Source organism: Canis lupus, chromosome 8 (assembly GCF_003254725.2).
Source record: "Canis lupus dingo isolate Sandy chromosome 8, ASM325472v2, whole genome shotgun sequence".
Lineage (NCBI taxonomy): Eukaryota > Metazoa > Chordata > Mammalia > Carnivora > Canidae > Canis > Canis lupus.
Window position 1 is genome coordinate 62448436 of NC_064250.1, and position 19324 is coordinate 62467759.

General features: G+C 35.9%; 1 protein-coding gene across 2 annotated transcripts in view; it reads right to left on the reverse strand.

The window, feature by feature from the left end:
- Positions 1–285: 285 nt before the first annotated feature.
- Positions 286–19324, reverse strand: part of PPP4R3A (protein phosphatase 4 regulatory subunit 3A) — a 38691-nt gene continuing 19652 nt past the window's right edge. Inside the window, exons 4-15 of one of the 2 annotated variants that reach the window (XM_025442434.3) lie at positions 18518–19135; positions 14731–14808; positions 14531–14647; positions 13800–13916; positions 11857–11988; positions 11654–11756; positions 10026–10184; positions 4753–4922; positions 3806–3948; positions 2884–3074; positions 2258–2484; positions 286–1138 (exon numbers count right to left, since the gene is read on the reverse strand). In XM_025442434.3, the coding sequence (XP_025298219.1) occupies positions 1028–1138; positions 2258–2484; positions 2884–3074; positions 3806–3948; positions 4753–4922; positions 10026–10184; positions 11654–11756; positions 11857–11988; positions 13800–13916; positions 14531–14647; positions 14731–14808; positions 18518–19135 (2166 nt within the window). In that variant the 3' untranslated portion in view covers positions 286–1027. Of the gene's footprint in view, positions 1139–2257; positions 2485–2883; positions 3075–3805; positions 3949–4752; positions 4923–10025; positions 10185–11653; positions 11757–11856; positions 11989–13760; positions 13917–14530; positions 14648–14730; positions 14809–18517; positions 19136–19324 lie in introns of both variants that reach the window. The other variant, XM_025442433.3, reaches the window with a different exon arrangement.

Sequence of the window (19324 nt, forward strand, 5' to 3'; positions counted from 1 at the left end):
GAATCTCTTTGGAATACTAATTTCACGTTTCTAGTTTTAACAAAACTGTTGAAATTTTAAATTCCACTCTATTTCCCTGAATTCTCGAGACAGTTGCTGATGTAAATTTTAATATAAAATATTTAGTCACAAAATAGTATTGCTTTTGTATGCACATAGTTGTAAGATTACTTTGTTTTTGTCAATAAAAACTATACCATCTTTCATAAAACTCTAAACAAATTAAGAACTGTGATGTAGAACAAAAATTACACATGGTAAAACAGGTACCAGCACAACGTTAGGTTATATTACATCAAAAAAAGTTTTAATGGTCCCAAATATATATACTCAACAACTAAGCATACACTCAGGGGAGAAAAAAATCAAAAACAAAATGAAACAAAAAAAATTATGACACAAATGACCACATCTAGAATTCCACTCAATCTTTAATCAAGTAGGGACAGATCCCCACTTTAAAAAAAAAATCTGCAGTTTGAAGGGCAAAGGGAACAGATAAAAAAGAGGAAACTTTATATTCGCCCCTCCCCCAAAGAGGTTTTCCAAACCTGTTGTAGCTTGACTAAAATGTTCAGAATGTATGATTTTAAAGGCAGGTCTCTTTATACAAAGAAACTGCTGGCATTCTTAACTAGTGAAGAATTATGGCACAAAAGCCTATTCTTCTGAGTCTCAAACATGGTCCGAGAAAGCATATTCTGATTGTAGCAACTGACCAGTCAATCCAGAGTTCCACTTACAAAACCCCTGCCCTGTTGGCTTTTTGTTTCCATTTCCTTCCCTGAGAAAAGGGCAATGTGTGGTCCAGGCTGGAGAGCTCAAAGGCTTAAGTCTTTCCCCTAAATGTATAGTATCCCCTCCTCCTGCTCCTTTGAATTGGCACTTGATGAGCAGAAGTCAAGTGTGCGAGGCTGATCTGGATCAGTCCTTCACAAGAGACCACTGCTTTGTTGTGGATTTTGTAGGGGGGAGGGGTGGAGAACCAGTTTTCTCAACAGGTACTGATCACAGGCCGTTGCCACTATTAGGACTCAAACTTTGCTTTCTTTGACAATGGTAGCGTGTCTTCCTTGTCTTCATCCTCGTCATCATCTTCGTCGTCATCGGGATAATCTACCAGACCCACGAGGCCTCCCTGTTCAGAAAGAAGGTTAATTTCTCAAAAACTGTATTTTTAACACATATTTAAAATCTAGATAAAGGATACAGATCCCCCAACCCCGATATACTAAGTATGGTTATTTCCGGATGGTGAGATTATATGCGAGAGTCCCTGTATTTTTCCTGTATATTCCATAATAAAATTTAAAAAAATAAAATTTTGAGTTTATAAATTTAGCAAATGAGCCAGGAGATAAAACTTTTTCAATTTAGTAATTACTGTTTGTAAGACCTCATGCATTAGCAAAATCTTGAAAACTACAGCAGATAAGCAGGCCACTAGAAATGAGGGCCGACTGGCTGTTAGAAGTTAGGAAGGTGATTCGGCCTTGCCTCCTGGCACCCTTGCAGACCTCTGCCTTCGCCAGAAACCACTGCAGCTCTTCTGTGCGTGTGGCTCTGCAAAAACTCACCACCCCCCTCTGCCCTCAGCCTGCCCCTTCGTTGTAGCATTTCTTATATTCACTTCTTGGCCTTCAGAGGTTTCGTGCCCATGTCAAAGTAAAAGGAACTGTGTGTGCGGCAGTATATTCCTGGTCTAGAGCAACCAATCCCAAATGCCAGCCTGTTAACTGCTAGTCCAAAGGCAGCAAGCAGGACATGGCCAAAAGAACTGGTTTTTATTCCGAGATTGTCTTATCCACATTTTTGGTGTTAAAACTATGATCCTTTCTTATATGAAATGGTAATGATAGAGGATGGTTAATTCTGTTTTATAACTCTTCCTTGGCAAAATAGTGTTAGGAGTGTCCAGATATTGAGGTTTTCCCCTACACAAGTCTTTAGATGGGCTTTAATTAGGAAAGTTGGTAAGGAATAACTTTAAAATTTCTGTAAATGTTCTGACACAAATCTGAACCTGAGTTCTAAAATGCAAATAACCAAAATCATTCATTCAGCTTTTTGTGTTGGTCATAAAAACCTTTCAAAAATTGCTTCGGTTTTCCAGACATTCAGGTAAGTAGGGGGAGAATTATTCTCTCTCATTCACAAAGGTTAGATCAGTTCCAAGAGACCGTAACCAAAGGAAATCTCAGTCACAATTACTGTTGGGACCTGGTTAAATGTGATAGGCCCAGAAGTCAGACTGTACCTTGGTAGTAATAGCTGCCGTCTGAGATGTACTTTTAGGGACAGAGCCAGGAGAGCCTGGAGATCCTGGGGATCCCGGGGAGCCTGGCGAACCAGGCAGATTGGTTGAAGGTGACTGGCTGGTGAGAGAAGTCTTGGTTCCACTAGAGAGGGAAAGCTTGAAACTTGGGCTCTGCCGACCAGAAAGATTCGTTTTCAGAAGCACCTCTTTTTCCTCACTTTCTTTTACTAAAACGAAGAATAGTGTCAATAGTTATCACCCATCCTGCTCTTTTGTAAATCCCCCACCCCCACCCCACCATGAAGTGGCACTAAAACACAATGGACTAGCTTACTCCTTTGCTCTGGAGAAAAGCACAAGCTCAGTACAGAACTGAGAAGGAACAAAACCTTCAGTATTCAGTGTCCTTCCCCTTCCTGAAATAACGTATTTCTCCTGAGTCAAGTCAGGTTAAGAAAATTTGGTCCATATTTTCACCCACAGCTATTAATTCACATTCTAGAAAGCAGCAAAGTCTCTAAAATCTATGTCATGTCAAAGTAGATACTCCTCATTTTGTCAAGAAACACAGAATAAGCCTCGAGTGAGAAAGCCACCATTTTTTCCTTGCCCAGCTTTCAACATACATTTCTTCCTTTCCATGAATTTACTTATTGGATCCATAATATCATCATCATTTTTAGTTTTGTCAGATGGAGACACGACAGCTTCTCCATCTTCCATGTCATCTTCATCTGTGTTAAACCACATTTCCTCTTCATCTTCTAGTGTTCTGGCATCTCTTCGATATCTATGATTCCTCAAAATGGAACGCATACTAGGAATAAAGAGAAGAAAGTAAATAGACCTGGGGCACCCACGTGGCTCAGTCAGTTAAGCATCTGCCTTCAGCTCAGGTCATGATCTCAGAGTCGTAGGCTTGAGCCCTGCATGGCTCTCTGCTCAGCAGGGAGTCTGCTTCTCTCTCTCAAATAAAATCTTAAATAGATTTTGTCCAAAGATGGTCTTCAAGTGGTGCTCCAAATTAAATAGATCAAGGAGATTACAGATTTATATACAGAGAGGAGAATGAAAAAACAGACTTTTCACAGAACTAAAAAAACACTCCATCATATTTCATGTTAACTAGTAGAATCAAACTATTATGGAAACAGTACTGTTATGGAGCAGTTATTCAACTTATTAACATTAGAAACAAGTCCTAATTCATGGACTTTAAAATATCCCCTAAGGAAAAAAAAAAATACATATATCCCCTAAGTATATGAAGTCACATGATTCAAAGCAAATGCTATTTTTATTTTACTTTGAATATATGAAGCCCTGCTGCCACATACCTGTTGGGTTTTGCTTTTATCTAGCTTGATATATGCCTGAGGAGGAATCTAAAGATCCTACTAATACCACATGCGCCTTCAGGAAAACATTCACATTGGCTCAGAGAGAAAGCTACAACCACCCCCTCCCCCAGCCAAGCCAAATAATAGGAAACAAGCAAAAGAGGCACCACCATACAACTTGAATAGGTTTAAAAATATGGTAATTTACCTGTCAAGTTTGGGATTATCTTGCCTTTCTCTTTGTTGTTCAAATCTCAGTTTCAATCCTTTAAATGTCTGTACATAATCTACATCTTCCAGTGCTTTCCAGTAATTTTCGATTACATGAGCAGTTAATGATTTTATATCTTCCTATAGAAAAGAATTATAATGAAAAATACAATATGAAAAATGTTATTTTAACAAGATGGGAGGCTTAATTGTAGGGAATTCATAAACCTGCCCAAAGTAGTTTAACTTTTATTATTAGCCTATCTTAGAGATAAAACAATGAAAACAGGCATAACTAGCTACTCAGCAGTCTCCAATTTTTGATGTATCCCAGAGTTAACCATGGGCCTTCCTAAAATAAATGCCCAGGTCCCACCCCAGATAATTCTTACTCAGGTGAGGGTGAGTGTGGGGGTGGGACCAGCACACCACAGTAAGTGCTAGATGGACAGTGGTGAGAGTTGCACAACAGTGTGGATGTCCTTAATGCCAACGAATTGTACACTTAAAAAGGCAAATTTACAGGATAAATATTTTACCATAATTTAAGAAAAGCGTAATTCTGATACACACTGGTGGGAGAACCACAAGCCTACTACTATTAGTAAAGAATCGAGTCTGTTATGTAATTGTTCTTTAAAAATAAAGAGGGCAAAGTCCAAAGTCAGAAAACCTCAAAGTTAAAATAATACTCTGTCAGCTGTCATTCTACTTTCTTATAATGAGTTAAAGTACCATGACAGGATTAGATCAGTTTTCTTTCAAGCCATCCTACGAGGGATTCACAGCTGCCAAGAGAAGACTGTTTTGGTTTTCATTACTTTGAACTTAATTTCCCACAAGCCGCTTTTAAAATTTTTTTCAAACGTAATCAAGCCAAAAAATACCAATAACACATTCAGTATTCTCAGTTAAAACCAACACTCTAACAAATACAGAACCTACCACTCTAATAAATTCAAACATCTCTATAATGGCAGAGTTCATCAGATTGTAGCGGGATCCATTGTTGAGAAATGCTTTGACTACCGGTTCAAACAAAAAACTTTTCATTATGTAGCGGTTGTAAAACTCATCTTTTAATCCAATAATCTTTCTCTTAAAACGAAGAGCACCTGAAACACAGAGGCATTTATTGTTCAAATTACACACCACACTTCCATATTTCAGACTTATTAAAAAAATAAACCTGCTTAATAAATACAATTCTTCGTGCAGTGATATGTTACTGCTTCCAGAAGTATGAACCTAAAGATAAGGATTGCAAAGTATTGTCAGAAAAATGTATCCTAGAAGTAGCGTATGTCATTATAGAACACAAGTCTTGGAGAGCCAGAAAAATTCTGGAATTTACTAATGACCAAAATGTACTTTACATCTAAAGTAAGAGCTAAACTAGGGCTAACCAATGAATTTAACTTCATACTACTGAAGATGAGGAAAGTCTAAATAGATCCTTTTACACACACCTTAAAAACAATAGAAAAACCACTGTTTATTAGGGCAATCCACTGTATAATTTGATCGTTATTTTTGGACACTCTTAACTATTTTGCATTAGAGTTCTGGGTTTATGCCAGTTGGTTTGAGGATGTTTTGGGAGAACTACTATAAAAACCCACAAAACTGCATGACCCAAAACTTGCCTTCCCATGGTTTAGAAATAAATTTAGAGGATGTTGCGTTTAAAATGTGGTCCTCTATGCTTATTGCAGCGAGTATGCTTTTTAATTTTTTTTCCTGGTTTTCCTTTTTACAATTAATTAGGCTTTAACTTACAGATTAAAAAGGTATATTTACATCTTGAGGTATGGGGAGTTACTTAAGTCACCATTCGTCAAGATCCAAATATACTCAAACAGCTAGACAAAGCCCTCTTTACCTACATGGAGTTTGTCAGTAAGTTAATGCCCCACTTATTGTAAACAGTTCAAAAAAGCATACTCACTTCATGCAGTCACATCGTCTTCGGTTGGCAAGATTAAATATTGTGTTTGTATTTTGGTTTCTTTGGAGATCATGGAAGTGGCTCGTTAAATTGCCAATTGGTTATTAATCAAGTCCTTCATGAGCAGGTAGCCAGGCAACCATGCTGACACGGTTTCTGGGTGGGAAGGCAGAGGAGTAAAGCAGCTCAATGTTTCTTTAGTTGGCAGAAAAGAGGTCCACAAGTGAATGCCCAATTAGGTACAGTTGGCTATAAACTGCCTTAACAATGCAACTTATTTAAGAGTGTCTCTTTCTAAAAGGACACTCTGGGCAGGGAATTTCAAAATAATTTATAGAATAATAATTGCATTTTTTTAGAAATTGAAACTACTGAGTTATTTTCAAATACAGAAGCATGGTGAAATAAGACATTTTAAACATTAAGAGGCACCTGTGTGTTAAGTCAAAGCCTAACAAGGGTTTATCGTCCCAAAACAATGATTTCAGAGTTTGTTTCTTTTGTGATGGCACTTGACAAAGGAACTAGGGAGGCAGTTCCATTTGTAAGAATAAAAATCAATAGTTTAGAGCTCAGGCCACCTGTTAAATTTTTAGTAATTGAGGCAAGAGCTATTATTTTAAGAGGTGGTATTCCTAACTATGCAGGCTTCGTAGAGACTTGTGTCCTACCATAACACACACTAGCTGAACCCTGTGGGCTGCATGCAGTTCCTGGATAGTGAAGAGACTCCCTTCCTAGAATTCACTAAGGTATGCAGTGGCACCACTATCTCTTAACAGCAGTTCTGTCCAGAAACTTCTGGTGTCAGACAGAAGGTGGTTCTAATGGTCTTTGTTTCACTCCTCATTTCCATTTGCCCTCACTTATTTATATCCGGAACTGGGTTATTTCCACTCAAACCCTCCCCGCAAAAGAAACCTGCATCAGAAATAGCCAACCACTACTTGCTGTTGAATGAAAGTTGCTTTCAAAAATTTACCAGCGAGTTCTAGGAAGTCAAGTTGCTCAAAGGAAATTAAGAGAAAGCTTTTGGAATAGGTCACATTAGCAGAACCTTAGGACTTCCAATGTAAAGTGCACTCTGCTTCCCTTCTTATCTCTAACCTTCACATGCCAGGAATCTTTGGTGCTTCATTTCAACCATCTCTAAAACAAGTAATTCATCTTTACCTCACACAACATGAGATTTCATGTCACAAGTTGAGACTTTTTGCCTCATATGTAACTTACAATAGCTGAATAAAATTATCTACAATAAAAAAATTTTTATTTCATTCCTGTTGTAGATTTCTGTATTTTTAACAAAAGACCAGACAACATGAATCCTAAAAGGCCAAGGAAGTTAAGACTGTTAAAACTGGTATATGTATATATCTAACCTTAAATAGACCTAAATTTTGAAAGGATCGCTGGTCTCCCCTACAGATCTGATTGTCTTTAAATAGCATAAAAGCATTCTGATATGTTCTCTAAGTCCCCAAACTGTTTACATTTAACCATTCATCATCTGTTGTCCTTATAATAGGGCATCTAAATTAACTTATAAAACTCTCTAATATTCTCAGTGTAATCTTAGAAGACTGAAAATATCCTAAATCTCCCACTTAGCTTTTTTAGAAATCATTGATCAAAACCTCCTATTGTATGCTCTACAGCCAGTCCTAGAGTACTTGTTCCTAATGACTGGCATCTTCTTCCAGAAACTACTCATGTTCTCAATCTGGGAAGACAGCCACACTGTGAATCATTTGAGAAAGAGTCAGCATTTTCCAAACTGAGTTATCATTAAAACTAACAATAATAAAACATAACTAAAATTTTGCTAGCATGCTTAGTTTCCTATAATATATCCTTCCTTCTAATAAATCTCTTCCTAGTTCTCATTAAATTTTAAGAAAATTTCTTTAGAATACTGCAAGCCAAATAATGAGATGAACTGAACTGAAAGCCTTTTCCTTTCCTGACACTCTCCCACTGGACTAGTGTTCTATCTACACCAAACCATTATCATGCTACACTTTTCCCACATTTGTACATCAACTGTACCTTCAACCAAGAAGGTCACATTCTCCCAGGACCAAGCCACAACCCAATTTACTACCTCTCTTGTGAAATTTTCCTGCTCTGATTCATTCATGTAGAATAAACTATTTCCACTATGCTTCCAAACACCGCAATATAGCACTTTTGACATTTTCATTTTTACATGACTATCTCCTCCTAACAAAACTCAGAATCCCTTGACAGCTGAGTTTAGATCTTATTGCTCTGTGTTTTCCTTGTACCAGGTATCCAGCATCCTTCATCAAATAGAAGATCCCCCGATTGCAAAAAACTTTTTCTACTAAGGAAACCAAACAGAACTTTCAATCACAATGACATGTCATCAACTATAAGACTCACCTTGATTTGAGAGATGATAAATGCCTAAAATGCAGAGCTTAGAATTGATAGAATATGGTGTTTAATACATTTCTTGAAATAAAACTTTTTCATTTACTTAGTTTTTCATTCTGTCCTAACCTCCCTTTCCCACACTCGAACAAAACTTTCTGTATGTTAACACGAAAGAAATGTTTGAAATGTTTGGTACAAACACCCTCTAAACTTGGTCGAGGGGCTCTCATTTTTGCTGAAGTAGGTATATAAGGAAAACTGATGTTTAAAACCCCTTCTTTTGCAAGTGCTAAGTTCATGGATATATTAGTAGGGCATATCAATAATCCATTTATTTTTGCTGTCCTTAGCAGTGTAGGTTGATGCCACAAAGTGCTACCTGTTACCCTTTGGCTGAAAAAGATTACCAAGGTAACATCAACATTCTTGGACAATCGACAGAAAGTAACTGCACTAAATATCTGAAAGTTGGAAAGTGAAAATACACCATGACTACGTGTTTTCTCAGTCCATCCTGCAGTATGTACATTAGCCTGAAAAAACTAAGGCAATTAAAACTGTAACCTGATAGAAAGTTTAATGTTTTTAGAAGGAAAACTACTTCTAATACTATTTTAAAGATAAAATATTATAGAGCAAATCAACATCAGAAACATCCTTGTAAACAGTGTTTTTAAAATTTTAGGATATTTTAAAAAATCCATTAAATTAAAAAATTGCAAATGAGTTTAAAAATAGCAAAAATGGATACATATATATGTTCAGGCCTCTAATTAGTGAATGACTGTGATGCCTTCAAACCTACCACCAAAAAACAACCAAACTTACCTATAAAAACCAAAAGGCAGAAGTTATCAGCAGACATTATTTTACTGAGCCTCTAAGGTACCCCCCAAATTTGGTCAACTTACCACAGAAGGCTGGCTGCTACGTGATCAAGAATATTCTTAAATAACCTATTTCCAATTCTGAAACATGTTTTACTTCAACAAACTAGGGCCTTAAAAACACAGTTTTTAAATTATATATGAATTATATGAATATTATATATGAAATATATATAAAAATTATATAAATTTTTAAGTTACATATAAATTATATATGAAAAACACATATAATCAAGAATGACCTATCTGTTGCTCTAAATTAAGAGCAAACCTTTCCATTAAACATGGTTTACAAGTACACATTTTAGGCTTCATAGGCCACATATGGCCTCTGTAGTTTGTTGTTTTTAAACAACCCTTTAAAAAAAAAGAAAAAAAAAACTAAAAACCACTTTTCATCTTGCAGGTTGTACAAAAATAGAGCACAGGCTGGATCTGGACACTTACGTTTGGCACCTTTGCTCTAAAATATGTGAGATAAAATGTGTTATGGCAAATATATCTCAATAAAATGGAAAAAATATGTGTGCAATTAATGAATGGACCACCTATAGACATTTGTGCTGGGCATTCTGTAACTTCTCTGAATATGTTTTAGGAACTCAGTGCTATCTATCAGTTATAGATTTTCCAAATTACAAAAATGTTCTTCATGATTTAATGTCACAAGAATGCCTAATGTAATGAGGAAGGCGGTACTAAAAATATAACTGAGGTAAAATGATCTTAGGTGCCATTTTAATAATGGAATAGGATACTTATATTTTGTAGATACATATGCTAAGCCCTTTATTGTAGATGAAGAAAGATGCAAATGAGGAAAATTATCTCCAAATGTGGTGAAACTACATCATTGGTGGTGTCCTGTTAGAATCTAGGTCAACTGACTTGATGAAATCAGTGATCTTCTGAGGCAATAAAACCCAAAGGTACCAACAACATGATAATAGATAATAAATAATTCTACCAGAAGCAACACTTACATAATGCCAAGAAAGCATGCTTTGAGGCCATGAGAACTAGCACTCTCCGGAGAATGTCCTTATTAATAATGTAGTTCTTTATATGGTAGGTATGGTGCTCCACACAAAATGTTAACAATTCCAGTACAAGTGCCAACAACTGCGCAGTCTGAAAATCATCTAAAAACAAAACACAATTATATTTGATGACCAATATTCTTCTCCTTTCTAAATCTAAGTATCCAGGTTCCAACAAAGTAAAATCCTATCAACCCCAAATTTTAAAGTTAAAGAAAAGAGAAAGAGCACTGAATTCCTTCCGTGTGCCAAGATCTGCGCTTTACGTTTTCTTGACTCTATGAGAAATTAGTTTCAAAAAACCCAAGTCTGAATAGGAAGGCAGAGCTGGAACACCGATCTATTAGATCTGCTCTATTCTAAAGTGCAAGAATGCTCTACCATGTCTTAACACATCCCTCGTAAGATATGCACATAGCAACAGGAGATCCGGAAAGATCCCATGCGGTCTGGTGCAATTCCTCCCCTGCTCCTATGATTCCAGTGTTTTGTGGCTCCTTTATTACACAGGATGAACCCACACTGGATTATAATTATTGGCTTACCTTTCTTCCTCCCCAGGCAGCAAGCCTCTGGAAATATTTTACTTACTTTTTTCATTTCCCCCATTTAGTCCCTAAAGATTATAGCACAGTGCCTCCCATATAATGGGTTTTTAATAAATGTTTGGAGAACTTAAATATGTGTGTTTGGAAAGAAGCCTCAAGCTTTACCTAATATGAATACAGTAGATAGGAAAAATGAATATCATGTTTCCAAGACTTGATTCTAGAATTACAAAAAAGGATAAATTTAACATTTACTTTCTAAGTGGTGTTTTAAGTTATACCATACTGATAATTCATATGACAAACTAATATTCTTGAAATGTCAATAAGGGATTACCCACTGAAGACCCTAAAACTACTTTCTGAATTAAACACACATGTAAGCTAAAGCTATAAAATGCAGAAATAAGAATAATTCCTATCCTCGACACAAATAAAAAGTTTAATAGTAAGCAGCTTTGTTCTACACATCTGAAGTGCAAATAATTTAAAATTATTTTTTTCACAATTACTTCCTATTTAATGTATGTAAATACAAATATTACTTTTTAACAGAATTGTTTTTAAATTCTGAAAACAACAATCTCCTCTTTTACATTTTATCATCTCCAATTATAGCACTTTAAAGAAATTCTACCTTGAACACCTCTTTTGTTTTTGTTTTTTTTTTGAACACCTCTTTTGAAAATATATTACACCTCTGTGTAAACCAAATGAATGGCTCGGAATTTTTTTTTTTTTTTTAAGATTTATTTATTCATGAGAGACACACAGAGAAAGAGAGAGAGAGGCAGAGACATAGGCAGAGGGAGAAGCAGGCTCCCTGCAGGGAGCCTGATGCAGGACTTGATCCCAGAACCCTGGGATCATGACCTGAGCCGAAGGCAGATCATGACTCAACCACTGGGCCACCCAGACACCCCTGGCTTGAACTTTTAAATTTTAAAGACTATTACTTAACATCAATTTTGAGTTTCAGAATTCAAGAACAAAGAACCTCACTACTGACCAGCATTATCTTACCTTTGCTAGGTTTGTCTTCTGTTGTATTTGCCAGTAAGGGAGCAGTGAGGACATGCATACAGTGCTTGTAAAAGAAACCCAGAAATTCAGTCTTCTCTGTTTTCTAAGGATCAAAAATACTTCCATGAATTTTAACTGCATTGGTTCCTCCCAGCAATAAGCAACATAGTAGTATGAAAAAGAGAAAAAGGCCTGTGGCTTACATTGGCAGTAGCTAACATATTCTCTGGGTCAACTAAAGTTCGGAGCAGGCCCATAAGCTGGACTGCCCCTCCAAGTTCAGGGTCTGTGTCACAAATCATATGTTCTATAATGAGGTTGATGAGCAAAATATCCTGGTGAGAAAAAGGACACACAGTAAGGATCACTTATTATGAAAATGGAAAAGTGCACACTATGACATGTTACAGCATTATGCCTAGCTCTAGCTGGTTTGTTAACTGCAATCAAAATGAAATGACTAACTTCTTTCATAGGATATATAGCAGAGTTTCCCTAAAGTGTGGTACAGATTCATTTACACTAATACAAAAAAAGAATTTTTTTCTCTATTATCGTTAAGTCCCTTTGATTACAGCAAAAACAAAGTTAGTTTGGTGCTTAAAGATCTTTGTACTTCTTGATAACAAAATCTCCCTTCTGAAGAAAGCTAACGGGCCTTCAGCTTAAGAGAATATATAGCCAGAGTTTATAACATTGTTCTACTTGCGCTGCATTTCTACGAATTCCTTCTATTTATGGCAAATGAGATCTGTATCTGTTCTCCATTTATGGAAATGATAGCGTTTCCATTTAAAATAAATTTAGTTGGTACCCAAATGTGTGAAAATTGGGAGAAACAAGATTATGGTATTTAGATAGCACAGAGCACAGAGAACATATGTATTCTATAGATTCCAAATGTCACAGAAAATCGATTACTAGTTTTCCTGAGGCTCTATGACTGGTGTTCCCGGCCCAGGGAGTAACTACAAACAGAAAGGGATGCAGCAGGGAAATCTCTGCTCTTGTATGTACATGCAGTGGTAGGATGGACATAAAGACAGACACTGGAAATCAAAAGGCCTACTGCATGTGAGTGAAGTACATCAATGTATGTGCAACTAGTGGGTTCCAGGCCAAGCAAGAATAGCCTTTATTTTTAATTAATACAGGTATTTTGGTTTTCTGGATAAGACTACTTTATTAAAGAAAATGGTGACACAATATTCAACAGCTCAAACTTTTACTTTTCTACATTTAACCTTACACTACAATTTAAAAAGAACCTTAAATACAGAAGTTGCTGGACATTCCACTTCACTCTGACACACATTAAGATTTTTTTTGTACAAGATAGAAGATCTATCTTCTCATTTTGTAAAAATACGATAGGAATTCTGCATAATTTTTTTTTTCAAAGAGGACACCCCTGTCCCCTATTAATATGCATTTGAGGGCAAATATATCTGTTTATCCTTAAAAGTTACTTGTAAGATTTTGGGGGAAGGAGGAAAAAAAATGGTATCATTAGTTTAATTCTCTACAACTGAAAGGGAAGAGCACACACATTTGGGGCTGCCATGGACACGTGCCATGTCCTCCAAGAGCATCCTCCATATTATCAGGACAGAGACCCCCACGTACTTTAAAACTGATGTGTGTGTGTGTGTGTGTGAACAAGACAACAGCTTGTTCCTTATGGTTACAGGCAGTAAAGCAAGCACCCTAAATACTTTTCCAAGGGACTGTGCTTCATTTCTTCATTCTTCATGATTTTGAGAATCTATCCCTAGCAAAATTAATGTTTTCCTAAGGAAGTTACTTATAGTTCCACATATATAGAGGAATAATTTATTAAATGATTAAAACAAGACATTATCAAGTTAATGAGAGAATTAAGAAATGTGATCTCAAAAACTTAAGACATTTTACTTGAGCATTAACAACTGCTATAAGACACAATCTGTAAATGGAGATAGAAGCCAGTTTAGGGAAAAATAAGCCATTCGACATTCTGGCTACACTTTCCCCAAATATCAGCTATTTAAATCTTTAAAAATAAATAATAAATACAGTTATAGCTCCCCATGTATTAATACTTACTGTTAGTGCAAATAATATTTACCTTGTTGGTTATTTTTTGCTCTGTTAACTTCTTACTTACATCATCATTCTGTTGTGCCTCCTGCATGACAAACTCTCGTACCATGGATGGATTATATTCAACCAAGTATGAGAATATATCAGTAGCAGCACTTCGCACCTGTGTATCATCCATGCCCTGCAGATAAAAAGCACTTATTTCTCCCATAGTTATAAAAATATGGACCTTATAGATATGTAAATCCAAAATCTAACAAATTATAACAAAAACACTGCAACAAGAAAGATCAAGGAAATGTGGCATGTAAAACTTGTTTTATGGATAAAGTTATTTTCTTTTATTCCTGTTTACTTTTCTTCTTTAACATTTTAACAGGCTGCAAAGTTAATTTATTTTTAAAAACATGGAAAATTCATCTGAATATTCTTTCAGTAGCGTAAGGGCTCTCTAATACTAAATTTGTATAGCTTTTCTACTTTATGTAATACACAGCTAATATTAAATACTGGGTATAATCAAACACTTGGATGTTACATAAAAATAAATTTTTGTGGATTAAAAATATAATGGTAATTGGGAGCGCCTGGGCAGCTCATATGGTAAAGCATCTGCCTTTGGCTCAGGTTATGATGTGGAGTACCTGCATAGCAGGATGTCTACTTTCTCTCCCTCTGCCCCTCCCCCTGCTCCTGCTCTCCTGCTGTCTCTTAAATAAAATCTTAAAAAAGAAATTAAAATAATAATAATAATAATATATAATGGTAATTAAATATCATGAGAAACAAACTTACAAGGATGACTTCTAGAGCTGGTAATATGCCCATATTTGACAAAGTCTTGAAAAAAGCATCTCTGTTTTGAGGTTGTAGCGTTTGGGAAAACGCACAAAATTCTTTTAAAAAGTTAACCTAAAATAAGGAAAAGAACAAATGAATATAAAAGACCTGTCGTTTTAGCTCTATGCACCTTTCAGAAGTATCAAATTTCTTACCAATTCCTGTCTTTTTTCCTCATCTGTTGCTTCATCTGTTAGTTGTGCAAACAAATCTGTCAGAAATTTTTCATCTTCCTGTTAAATCAAAGGATAATTTTATGCTAATGGTAAGAATATATTAAAACATAATTTCAGATACTTTAGAAGATATAAATTGCACTAAACTGGAAAAAGGAAAGATGATACTGGCAATGGTGTTTTTTAAAAGACAGAAGGAAAAACCAAACTATTAAAGAATAAACTGGCGATTTATACAAGATTATTCTTTGTATTTTGCCAAGACTTTTTCCTAAACCTATTTAAGGGCTACATTGTGGGTATTTTAGGCTTTGACCATACGGTCTCTACCACAACTATTCAACTCTGTTGTTACAGTAGGAAACAGCCAGACAATATGCAAATAAGTGTGACTATGTTCAAATAAAACTTTATAAAAATAGATAGGAGCCATAGTTTGCAAACCCCTCGTTTATAGAGTTTTAAAATCTTACTTTTAGAAGTTAAGGTTCTACCCACCTCTCAAAAGACGGTAAAAATTAAGATAAAGCTTCTTTCACATTTTAAAGACACAGAAAATGATTCAATTATTTAAAAAGCTAAATGCAGAGCTTTAAAAGAAACACTTATTATTTGAAGATATGCCATACAGACACACACAATATGCATTATTTTGAAAAAGATTAAAGAGGTACTCTCCTAGGATACTAATCTGGTTAAGTCAATACAGAACTTAGAACTTCAAATGTTATAACTGAGACAGTTAAGACATTTACCCAAAGACCAACTACAGGAGGTGGCAGACACCTTCCTATCTGTTCAATTTTTTTCCATTACTATTTTTAAGATTGTGTTATACTTTAATACCATACTATCTCAGCTAGTAATAGATTCAACACTAGTTCAGCCCTACAGATATGCCTAAGTCTAAATATATATATGTATATATAAATGTATGTTTATGTGTGTATGTAATCCCCCACTAGATTATAAACTCCATCTTCACTGTTGCAGGTACTTAGCAAATATTTTCTGTGATACTAAATTGGTTATTCCTACTTTTACTTTTTCTAAAATGTACAAATAAGCCATACCTCAAATGGCATGTAATTTCAAGATGATCCCAGATATAATATATCCCACCAACTGGAAATCAAAAGACTGAAAAAGAGTCTCTGAACTGCTGCATTTGGGGCTACAGAAGTTGAGAGAATAAAAATGTTTTTTAAAAAAAGAATTTTTAATAGTATTAAATACAGAGCAGTTAAAACTAAAGGGAGGGTATGACTGTGTACACAAGGGGGCTAAGAGTCTGCTTTAAATTCTATCTCAATCACCCATCATCACAAATTTATAAAATTCTCTTTCCTTCATAGCAGCACTTTGAATATAAGTACCTGCATCAAGAGAAACAACTACAGTATTGACAGCCAGGATTCACAAAGCATAATATGGGGAAACAAAGACTTAACAACTTGAAATTATTCATATTTAATGAGTAAAGCTGGCATATAACAGGTATGATGACCAAGAAACCACACAAGTGACAAATCTCTGCATAACAAAATGAGAACCACGTGGAGCTTAAGGACCAGATGCACTCAGGACTATCCAAGGAAACCAGGAATCAAAAGTGGACCAGAACAGAGGCTCTACTAGGTAGCCAGTAAAAACTAGATGCTTCTCAAAGAATAGAAAGTACCAGAATCACCTCTCTCCTCCATTATCAATCATAATACACTGTATAGAGATCACTGTTGTCCTTACCAGACTGTATTGCCTATATTACTTATTTACATGTCAGTCTTAAATGAATGGGAACCACATCAAATTAGTCAAAATGAACAGGAATTATTCCTAGCTCCAGGACAACAGTATTGGTAAAACTGATTTTTCTATTTGAATTCATGGTTTTTCTAAGATGACAAAGGCAAGGACTCTGAAAATACAGCAATTTTCTAAAAAGGAACAGCCACACAAATTAAACTCACTGCTTTATTCATAACATGTCCTACCAAACAGCTCTGACATTTATTTGCCTCTTTTATTTAAATCGAGGTTTCAAATAATTACTTTATTTGTAGATCTGAGGTAAGGTCTTAAGTCTTTCCAAGTCATATCATCTGTTATTCTTCCAATATCATTAGCATCAAGAAATAAACAACATGAGGAGGTGAGGTGTGCAACTCACAAATCTTTGCACCATGCAAACTTCAAAGTTCCATTTCAGCTAGAACAGACTAATTCCTACACTATGGGATAATATACTGAGAGGTTTTCTAACTTTGGGAATGTTACAAATGCAGATCACTGGCCAGCTCTCACAGATTTTGATTGCTGTGTTTTGTGCAGAATCCAGGAAACTACACCCTAGGCAATTCTGATACAAGCACCCTTAAAACACCAGACCTGGGGATCCCTGGGTGGCTCGGCGGTTTGGCGCCTGCCTTTGGCCCAGGGCGCGATCCTGTAGTCCCGGGATCGAGTCCCGAGTCTCCCTCCTCCTGTGTCTCTGCCTATCATTCATAAATAAAATAAAATATAAATGAATGAATGAATGAATGAATGAATGAATGAATGAATCTAAGAAAAACAAAAACAAAAACACCAGACCTGAGAGACTGGGCATATTGTAGAAAGAAAATTTGGAGCTTAATATAGCAATTATTTATTTTCTTTAATATTTATTTATTTATTTATGAGACACAGAAAGGCAGAGACACAGGCAGAGGGAGAAATAGGCTCCCCACAAGGAGCCTGATGTGGGACTCAATGCTGGATCCCAGGATCACGCCCTGAGCTAAAGGAAGATGCTCAGTCGCTGAGTCACCCAGGCTCAGTAATATAGCAATTACTAAAAGATACTTTAAAATAATCCTCGGGGTGCCTGGGTGGTTCAGCTGGGTTAAGCCTCTGACTCTTGATTTGGGCTCAAGTCATGATCTCAGGGTTGTTGCATGCTGAGCGTGCAGCCTGCTTAAAAGTGTGCATGTGTGTGTGTCTCTCTCCCCCTCTACTCCTCCCCCCACCTCCACTTGCACACATGGGTGCTCCAAAATAATGCTCAAGAGTCTTGCACTGTGTTCATGCATGATCTTCTTTAATTTTCAGATGACTTACAGGGTTGATACTAATATCACCATCCTTCAGATCAGGAAGCTAAAGCTTCTTAAAAGGTTAAGAAAATTGCCCAAGTCACATAGCTATTAAATAACAAGAGCCATAGCTCCTTACTCACATCCAACTTCCCCATACTCTCATCTGGTACAAAAGCATGCCTTTTGGTAAGGAGACCTGCAACTATAATTTTCCAATATCTGCTGTATTCCCTTGACCCTAAAACTAAACCTTTAATATTAATGATCTGACAGTGCTACCAATTCTACAGATTTATATTCTGTATTTAATGACATACTTCTTGTCTCATTATACCTTTCTCTTTGAATCCACTCTATGCATAATTGACATATCAATATACCTAAAATTCTACATTCATTTGTTAAGAACATTCATTCCCTCTAATTTCTCCAAGCTAGACTTCTTTATCACATTTACGTTCCCTGCTGGAAACCTAACAACCTTCTGGTCCCACAGTAGTATATATTATAATCTCTTCTAATATCAACCAAAAACTTACCCTTAGACAGAAATCAAAACTCAATTTAGGTATTTAAAAGGAACAGAAATTCCTTCTGCTAAATCAGTTAACAGATTAACTGATTACTGCTAACAGTTAATGGGATCAAGAAGGTATCTTTGTAAGTAGGAAAAAGATGATCTAACTCACCTGTAACATACCAACAATTTCTACCTTATTGAAAAAGATAAAGGAGTGAAGTGTTGATAACATATTTTCTTCAAAGACCGAGGGAGTAGGTAGAACCATATCCTGGATATACTGAACTCGGTACGTCTGATGAATTTTTTGTTTCAGCTCAGGATCTGATATGGGAATCACTTCTTTAAACTTAGCTGTTTTTGTTAGAAATTCCCTGTGTTTTCGTGGTTGTGATAAAGCAGGATCGTATTCTAAGCATCCAATGACGTCCATTATACATTCCTCAGAGAACATAACTTCGAAAAGAGCAGTTCGATTCAAGAGGAAGATGCCTTTGATAATTTCATACAAGTGGTGAAGTCCTTCAATATTTTCCAAATCCTCACACACATGAAAAAGCTCTAAGAGCTTTTTTATATAACCCTCATTTTCCAGTGCTAGTGCAAGTTTTTCACGACGCAGGGGGGAAGGTAAAGATGATGCCACAAGTTCTGCAATTTCCTCAAGGCGACCTAATTCACAAGATGGCAATTCTAAACCTGGTGATGACATATCATCAAAACGTTCCTCTTCAGATTCATCTACAAGGTCCTGAGTGATGTCCACTGAAGGGTCCTTTCCTTGAACCTGTAACAAAATTTATGATAGCTGATAGAATATATAATCAAGCAAATCCAAATTATATTCTTAGATGAATACAAGAGATGTTATAAGAATCCGAGTATCTGTATTCTAGGACAGCCACCACCAAAACCCTTCAAAGTTGAAGTAAAATTCAAATAAACACCAAATATCATGTGATCACAGAAAATACAT